The sequence below is a fragment of the Balaenoptera acutorostrata genome, chromosome 3, assembly GCF_949987535.1.
Source record: "Balaenoptera acutorostrata chromosome 3, mBalAcu1.1, whole genome shotgun sequence".
NCBI classification, from domain to species: domain Eukaryota; kingdom Metazoa; phylum Chordata; class Mammalia; order Artiodactyla; family Balaenopteridae; genus Balaenoptera; species Balaenoptera acutorostrata.
Genome location: NC_080066.1, coordinates 62,778,842 through 62,787,297, shown reverse-complemented (window position 1 = coordinate 62,787,297; position 8,456 = coordinate 62,778,842). Strand labels below are relative to the sequence as shown.

General features: G+C 60.2%; 1 protein-coding gene across 1 annotated transcript; it reads right to left on the bottom strand.

Annotated features, from left to right (window-relative positions):
* Positions 1-2,544: 2,544 nt before the first annotated feature.
* Positions 2,545-6,668, bottom strand: LOC114235941 (taste receptor cell protein 1). The gene is made up of 6 exons (XM_057544242.1): positions 6,618-6,668; positions 6,317-6,447; positions 5,825-5,889; positions 5,393-5,532; positions 3,602-3,644; positions 2,545-3,115 (listed from the first exon to the last, which is right to left on the bottom strand). Exons 3-6 carry the CDS (start codon positions 5,878-5,880, stop codon positions 3,085-3,087), a joined length of 270 nt encoding a protein of 89 aa, XP_057400225.1. The 5' UTR covers positions 5,881-5,889; positions 6,317-6,447; positions 6,618-6,668; the 3' UTR covers positions 2,545-3,084.
* Between the last annotated feature and the right edge of the window lie 1,788 nt (positions 6,669-8,456).

The following is an 8,456-nucleotide window of genomic DNA, read 5'->3' as shown; positions in this document are numbered from 1 at the left end:
GTGGTTCCAGGCAGAAGGCCGAGTGCAGAGCCAGGTCTGGCAGACGGTCCCCAGGTGCTGATGGCCTTGCCCAGCTGCTCATGGCCTTGCCCAGCTGCTCATGGACCTGAGCTCCCTCACTGCGGCTGGTGAGTGACACCCCTCCCCCAGCCTGCCGTCCCTTCAGGGGCCAGGCCTGGGCCCAGCTGACCTTTGTCTGCTTCTGGCCCCTCCTTTACCTGCCAGGCTCTCACTGAACATGACTGTCTTGCCCATTTCCTCATCTGTCCTTAACAGGAAGTTTATAGATCCGCTCAGGGACATTGCGTCTCTTATCTACCAGGCCCTCATTGGAGATGTGGCCACCTTGGTAGGCCTGGGCCTGGCCTTGGAGTGACCAGGAAGTCATGCTGTCCTTCTAGGATACAGCCCCCATGGTTCCCATAGGCTCTTCTCCATCTGAGCAATGGCCTGGTGGGCAGCTGCCCCTTCTCCCCTGCAGGGCACCTTGGGGTGGGGGGAGAGGGTGAGGCAAGAGATCTGGTCCTCTCTCACCCACCTGAGGCTGCTTGGAGGCAGCGTGCCCATCCCTGCCCACCTCCCACACCTGGTGCAGCGGGGCTGAGCCCCTTCCCTGCCCTCTGGCAGGTGCTGATTCAAGGTTCCCAGTGAATGTCGCTGGGGTGGGTGGGGGAGTGGCTCACAGCACTCTCCCTGCCCTTCAGACCCTGGAGAACCACTGGCCCAGTGGGCTGGCTTGTTTCCTGCACTGCCACCTCCCAAAACCTGGGGCTGCACGCCCTGTCCTTTGGGTAGGCGTAAGAAAGCAGCAGGGTTCCCACCTTTCAGGTGCAGATGCTAGCACCGCCCTGCTGTGGGCGTGTGGTGGTCAAGAATGCAGGCTCTGGAGCCCTGTGACTGTGACCTTGGGCAAGTCACTTAACTCCTCTGCCTCCCTTTCCTCGGCTTCGAGATGGGGATAATAGCACCTATTCACAGGTGCTTGATGCGTGTTAGGTTTTTAGAATGAACTGAGTTCTGGAGGAGGCAGCAGGTGGAGTGATCAAGGTAGCACTGCATGTTCATCTCTGAGCCTCTGTTTATTCAGCTGGAGAATGGGACTGTGCAGTTCCAGAGCTACTGAGAATTAAAGTCCGTGTAACGGTGGGCCGTGGGAAGTGTCCTGCAGGCCCCATCTGGCCCATGGAGAAGACTTGCTTAGGAAAGACTCCTCTGCGTGAGGGTGCTGGTTTGCCAGGCCCCTCCGCCATCCTGTAGACCCTGGTGATGTCTGTCCAGCCTGGTGTCCGCATGGCTGGCTCACCTTGCCAGGTAGACCCTTTCTCCTTACGTGTTGCAGGTACTGTCACTTCACCTCCAGAGAGACCATGCTAGGTCCCCACATGTGGGTTCCCTTCCCTGTACCTTCTCCTTCAAACCCACAGAGGTCACTGGGTGTGTCTGAACTGTACCTTCATGCAAGGCCTCATGTGATGCTTGACAGCCTGGCTTGTGGAGGGCCAGGCGACCAAAGCCTGAAGAGCAGAGGCGCTCCGCGTTCACTGGCCAGCCTTGGCCCTCAGGCTCTTTCCTGCTTATCCCACCCCCTTCTCTCCTGTATCACCTACAGGGACTCTCATGGTAAGGGGGGCAGCTTGGGAGAACAAGGCTGGCATAACCCTCCCTCCCTAAGAAAAACACTAGCAGGGATGTTTTAGGCATCCTGACGGTTGGGGGGGCATCTTGCGGGGCCACCTCCTAGTCCCTGGCCTGCCCTGGCCCTTGAGTCAGAAATCGTGGAGAGAGGGGGCTGACCCAAGATAGGTGCAGGTAACAGGCTAGTTTCTGGGTACCAAGGAGTAGAGGCTTGGGGGGCAGGGCCCCTTCAGGGGTATGAATGAAAGCTTAAATATTCCAGAAGTGCAGAGGAGTCGGCAGCCAGCTACAGTCAACCTCTACATGGTGACCTTCCTGTTGACCCTCTCTGGCATCTTGGTGCTGGCTGCTATCTTTGGCCAGGTAAGCCCATGGTCTGGGCCCTGGACTCCTGGGTCCCCTCGCCGGGTCTGCTGGCTCTTCTGTAGGTCGAGGGAGCCTTTGGGGTAAGACTACACTTGAGTCTCCTTCCCTTCTAGGTCATGGTTTCAAAGACCATCACCCCGTGCTACCAAATCTCTCACGTCCCGGCGGGCCCAGGAGTCGCTGGAGCTTTGTGGGCCAAGGCCTTCACCTCCCTGGCTGTCGTCCAGGAAAGCTGCCTCCCCCTCCAAAGCCCCACCCTCCGACCCTGAGAGGCTGTCAGTTCAGCTTCCGTCCTAGACCTTCCCCAGCTAGGCGGTCTGTTCTCTGAGCCTGGCTTGCCCCGCGGTGCCTACCTTCCCTGGCACACAGCCAGGCCTCACCTCGGCCACCAGCACCCCAAGGCCTTTGGTCTGAGGGTGACGGGCCCTAAGGCGGAGGTGGGGCTGGGACCAGGCCTTGCCCCCAAGAGTCCCCATTCCCACCCTTGACCCTGTCAGTCTTCTGCCCCCACCTCCTCCTCCTGTGGGCTCCGCTCTGAACCTCTCCTGTGTCCTCATGCTGGATGACTGCCTAGAAACAAAAGCAGTCTTTTGTACCAGCTTCTGATTGCGCCGTGTCATGTAATTTTCCATACCCCAAAAGGACCGGAGTTTGGCTTGAGACCAATGATACCTCCAGCCCCACCACCGTGTCAGGCTGGTGTGAGGGCGCCAGCTCTGTTCCCCTGCCTGCATCTTCTGCAGGCCTTCATCTCGCCCTGTTCCACTCCCCAGGGCCTGACCTGAGTATGACGATGGTATCGAGTAGTTTCCCAGATCTTCCGGGGGGAGGTGGGTGCCGTGGTTAGAGCACGCCTGGTGTGCCTGGTGTCCCTGGTGTGGGAGGTGAGGCGCTGTCCCCCCCACCCTGCCTCTGTCGCGGCCCTGGGAGTCTAGTCCTTGGATGAGCTAGGAGGGAAGAAGCCCCCCTTGCTGTGTGACCTCAGGTGGTGCCTTCCTGCTCTGGCTCTCGTTGTCAGGGTTGAGGCGCTGACTGTGAAGGCTGGGGGCAGGTGGGGGAGGAGGAGAGGTTTGGAGGGTGGTTTCAGTGGGGGAGCAGCCGCGGGAAGGGGCACCTGGGGGGGGTGGGGAAAGAACAAAAGCCAGGAGTCAGGAACAACAGTGTACCCAGAATGGTGCTACCTGCCCTCCCCCACGTCCTCCTGGCTTTTGGGTCAAAGGGGACACTGAGTTGGGGCACGTGTCCCCACTTCTTCCGGAGCGTGGGGGATCACTGCCTGGTCCTCCGGTGGTAGAGGCAAGCTCCCCTCCCCAGATCTCCTTCCCTGCTCCAGCTCTCCTGGCCACATGGGGCCCTAAGTTCTGCCTCTGTGCACCCACCCTCTGCAGCATTTCTGGGGCTAAGTGAAGCGCATTTAGAGGGTTCTGCTTGACCACCCCGGGTTCACACCCCATGACAGAGGGCGTGAGCTTTTGGGGCACAGTGACTGTACCGCCCAGGCTCTGTCAACACCCACGGGGAAATGTTTGCACGAGGCCTTGGTGGCTGGGAGGCAGCCCCCATCCAGAGTAAACGTCCTGGGGGAGCAGGAAGAACTGACCTCTGTACCTGGACACTCCGAAGCAGGCCTTCCGCGTCAGCACCTGGGACGGGAAGGGTGGGGTCAGGCCAAGCTCCCTGGCTGGAAGCCCCTCAGTTCCTGGGGTGGCGAGTGACCCCTCAGCTTGACTCAGAGGGTCAAGGGCCCAGCCTGTCTCCCGGGAAAGAGACCCTGGCCCAGTCAGACGCTCACCAGGACAAGGGCGATGCAATAAGCAGGAGCCCCAGGATGGTGAGCGCCACAGCACAGCTGGGGATGGAGGTGTGACGCTGACCTGACGCTTCAGAACAAAGTGGGGAGATGACGGCTGGGTGGGTCCCCGTTCTTCCAGACCACAGACCCCTGAGAAGGCAAAGCCAGGCCTGCAGAGAAGTTCCAGGCGAGGGGTCCTGGTCCAGAAGGTGCTACAGGAATAGAGCTCTAGAGCTGGGGACCCCTTGGAGGGCTCCCGGGAAGAGGAGGAGCCGGACCTGGGCCCTAAAGAGCAGCCAGCTGGGGGCTAGTCCAGGAGGGGGGGGGCAGGAGGGGGAAGCAGGCCTCAGAATCAGGGCCAGCAGGGGCAGCAAGGCAGCGAGCCTGAGGGAGGATGCAAATGGCCGGATGACACAGATATAGATAGAGGGAAGCCGGGAGAGAGGCGCTGACCGAGGTCTGGGCTGACCATCTCTACGGAGAGGCCCTCAGCTTCCTGCAGGGCATGCAGACCCCGGAGCACGCAGTCCTGCACGAGGGCTCGGGCCGGCGCGGCCCTGAAGAAGGTGGCACCCACCCTGGCAGTCAGAGGGTCGGGCCTGGCAGGAGGATCAGCACGTGTCAGGAGGCTAGACAGCCTGGGGGTCTCAGGAAGGCCGTTTCTCCAAGCCACTGGCCCCACCCCTAGAGCTCAGCCCTGGGCCCCAGGCCACCCAGAGCCACCACGGCCTTACTGGAACTTCTCCACCACCCCTTGGCCGAAGTTCTGCAGAGGCCTGAGGACGGTGGTCAGCTGGGGAGCAGAGAGGATGAAGAGGGTCACAGCTGTACTGCAGCCTTGTTGGGTCCCCACACATGAAGCCTCCAGCCTCCTGCTCCTCCCTCCTCTCCCCCCGCCCCCACTTCACCCATCTCGTCAGCACCCCCCGAAGTTGCTGGGACTTAGGGCCGCTTCTGTCCCGCAAGGCCTTGGTGAAGGGTTGGTCCAGGATCTGCAGCCACACTTCATACTGCACCATCTCTGCTTTCTCCGCTAGAGGGGCGGGGAGGTGGGCATCAGCCTAAGCCCCCTCTCCCGGGAGCCCTGGGAGAGGACCAAGCCCTGCCCCAGGGCTGCTCACCCCAACCTCTACGCTCTCAGCCAGCAGTCAGCCACATCCAGTCTGAGGCTCAGTCCAGCCCCGCTGCCTGTTTACGTATGGCCCATGAGCTAAGAATAGTCTTTACATTTTTAAATAGTTGAAAAACATCAAAAGGATAGTATTTTGTGGCACACCAAAGTTATGTGATATACAAGTTTCCGTATCCATCAAGTTGTACGGACACACAGCCGTGCCCATCTGTCTACATGTTGTCTGGGGCTGCCTTCTAGCTATGAGGGAGCAGTTGAGTAGCTGTGACAGATACGATGGCCCACAGAGCTTATCTATCCAGCTCCCCATCTGAGGCTCCGTATCTGATTCTTCTCAGTGGCCCCAGCACAAGAGTATTCGTGGTCGACATGAAATTCTGTCCATTCTCCAGAGGAGGAACATTGAGACCCAGAGACATTAAGAGGCTGCTGGCCAAAGACACACAGGGATCCCAGCCCTGACTCACCATTGGCCATGATGCTGGATTTCTGGACAGCAGGATCCATGATGTTCCAGGCCAGGTGATTGGCCAAGCCTGGGAGGTGGGTACTGATGGGGGTCTGGAACTTGTATTCGATGTAAACACCCACCCACTGGTCCGCATTACTAGGGTGAGTACAAGGGGGGAGTGCAGGGGTTACAGGCTCCGTCAGCACATGTTTCTAGAAGCAGGTATCCAGCCTCCCACCCCAGCACACCCTCAGGCACTAGGGCTCCCCACCTCCTAGGGCAGAGCTTTATAGGGCCAGCTGGAGCTACCTGGGACAAAGCCCTCCCTTGGTGGCCCCCAGCCCATGGCTCCCATGGCCTGGCTCGGAGTCACGCCCCCCTCTGCCCCAGGGTGGCCCCCAGGAGAGGAGCAGGGCAGGCTGGGCAGCAGGGGAAGAGCCCAACCCACCTGAAGAGGAGCAGGGGGTCTTCCTGGGGATGCGCTGTATAGAATCCTGACACCATGGGCGTGACCTGTGGGGAGTCCTGGAGGTCAGGGCAGACCTGGGGACTGTCGCTCCTGAGACCCAGCATGGGATGGGGTGGGGGCAGGACTGGGGTGAGGCAACTGAGCGTCTCCTTAAACATTGCATCCTGGGTGTCTCACTTCCTTACCCTAGTGCTGGCCCTGGATAGGGGTGTCTGGTTACAGAGCCTGACCATGTGCCCCCTGGGACAGAGCTGTCACCTCCCTCAGGCAACCTCCCCACCCCTGGGCGGGGCGTCACCCCTCAAACGGGGGCCCATCGGGCAGGGCTGTGTGCCCTCCATGCCTGCCTCCCCCCACAGGGCCGTGGCTGGGTGCCACCCCACGCCTCACCCCCAAGCCACGGAGGCCTGCACTCAAGGAAGGCAAAGTGGGTGTCCCAGGCTTCAGAGGGAGGGCAAGAGGCCACCTCACCTGTCAGAGGATCGTCTTTTCCAGCAGGACAAAGGGGGCAGAGCCAGGCAGGAGGAGCAGAGGCTGGAAGGGCCTCATGGCCGTGAGACGGATGCTGATGGTCTCCAGGGCCAGGTCAGTCAGGTTGGACCCTGCAGGGCCATGGCTGGGAGTTCAGGAGGCCCCAGGAGCCTCCTGATCCACCACACCCTGCCTCATGGCCAGGGCAGGAGTTGGACCCCTCTAGGGAGCACCCCCAGCCGTCTGTGGGCAGGCGAGGAGGCACTGAGGTAGGGGGTTGGGGGGGCGGGCGGAGACTCACCATCAGAGGCGAGGCTGCTCTCATCCAGGGACAGGTTCCCCAACATCTTCTCTGCGGCCTTCACTTTGTGGTACAGAGTCCAGAGGACTTCACAGGCAGAGGGGCCCGGGGCGGGGCCCCCAAACACAAGGGAGGCATTCACAGCTGCAGAGTCAGGCCTGGGGACAGAGACACATCCTTACCAGGGGTCCAGTGGGGGCAGGGAGGGCCCTGGGGGCTGGATGAGGACGTGGCTGGTGCACAAGTAGGCCAGTGTCCCGAGGAAGGGGAATCCACCGGAGGAGCCGTGGACTGAGTCCCTGTGTGACAGCACCCCTCTGGGTCTCAGCTGCCTCCTCGCTAAAATGCGGATAATGATTCCTTTGCTGTAGGGTTGTGTGATGACTAATGGTGCAGCCAGCAGAGCACAAAGCAGGTGCTCGGGAAAGCAGGTTCCCTCGGACACCCCAACAAACTGGCTCTAACGGGAACACTGGGAATCCCGCCCAGGGAGACGGCCGCTGTGAGCAATCAGGAAGTCAACCTGAGCCAGACTGAGAAAAACATCTTTGGTGGCATCACAGGAGCAGGGGGTCAGGAGAGAGGGAGGTGACAGGCCTGAGGAATCTCTGACAGCCTGTAGGAGGTGGACCAACTGGCCATGTCCTGAGGAGGCAGCCTGGCCTGAGCATGGGGTTGAAAGAGTTTGTGGGGAGAGATCTGAAAACAAGCAGCCTCGGGATCCAGATTCCCTTCATCCTTCCCCTGAGCACCCGTTTTCTGCTGTGCCATCCCGGGGCTGGGGAGACAAAGCTTCTGTTCAGACCCAGGGCAGGGAATTCAGAGAGAGATTTCAGTTCATTAAAAGGGGAAACTTTCTAACCAACTTGGCTCAAGGCCTGGAAAGATAGTGGTGGTGAACTTCTCATCACTAGGTATAATCAAGCCTCTATCAAGGTCTACACCGAGCTCACAATTCACACGTGATGATTTGGACCTTTTCAACCTTTTTTATGAGATTGCAGGGCTGGCATCTGCTGGCAAATCTGGCTTTAGGTCCCCCCAGCATCCCCAGGGACTCAGAACCAGAAAGGGGATTTGCATCTGTTTACATGTCATTTATGGGCTCCTGGCCCCAGGGAAGTCCTCTGCCTTTCCCACCACATTCAGGCAATGCCTGGCACCCCTGCCCAAATTCTGCAGCTGGAATTGGGGCTCAGAGCAGGCAGGAGGTCACCTGAGGTTACGCAGCCAGGGGCAGAACCAGATGTGGGCCTTCTGCCCGCCCGCTCAGGGCTTTTCCTGGCCCCTAAGGTGCTTCTGGCCTTGGTGGGGCTGGGCACGGCGGGGCAGCCTGGGCGAGTGCTCTTGCGGCCTGAGAAGACACAGACCGGCTGGCAGGCAGGTGGTGGACCCTGAAAGACTCGCTCACTTACCTGAAGAGCAGGTCACCGACACCCTGAAAGCTGGAGAAGGCCTCGTGATAGATGGACTGCAGCTGAGGACAGACAGAGCCATCTGAGGGTCATTGTGGCCCCCCACTTCTCCACAGCATTAGCCCACCCTCGTCCACTCTCATTATCTCTGGTCTGGCCCCTGCAATGGCCCCACTGGCCACCTGGACTGCCGGGGGCCACCCAAGACTTCCCCGCATGGCCGCCAGGGACCACCTGCCGATCACCCTCTACTGAGAACCACAGGGCGCCTCCAGCTGTCCAGCAAACACAGCCTTCCCAGGCCTTTCCTTCTCTGTAGTTTTATTGAAAATCACTCTCCAATCCAATTGTCCTGTATCCCTACAGCCGCCACCCTGCCATCACACCTGGACAACAGCCCCTCCTCCTCATTCTCCCCCTCCCA

Excerpts from the sequence above, each read along its gene's own strand:
- LOC114235941 (XM_057544242.1), bottom strand. The coding sequence starts at position 5,880 with ATGGTGTCAGGATTCTATACAGCGCATCCCCAGGAAGACCCCCTGCTC. Across the intron at positions 3,645-5,392 it reads ATCCAGCATCATGGCCAATG|GTGCTGACGCGGAAGGCCTG; the intron begins GTGAGTCAGGGC and ends TTCCCGTCCCAG. Across the intron at positions 3,116-3,601 it reads CGGAGTGTCCAGGTACAGAG|GTGCCCCTTCCCGCGGCTGC; the intron begins GTCAGTTCTTCC and ends CACCCCCCCCAG.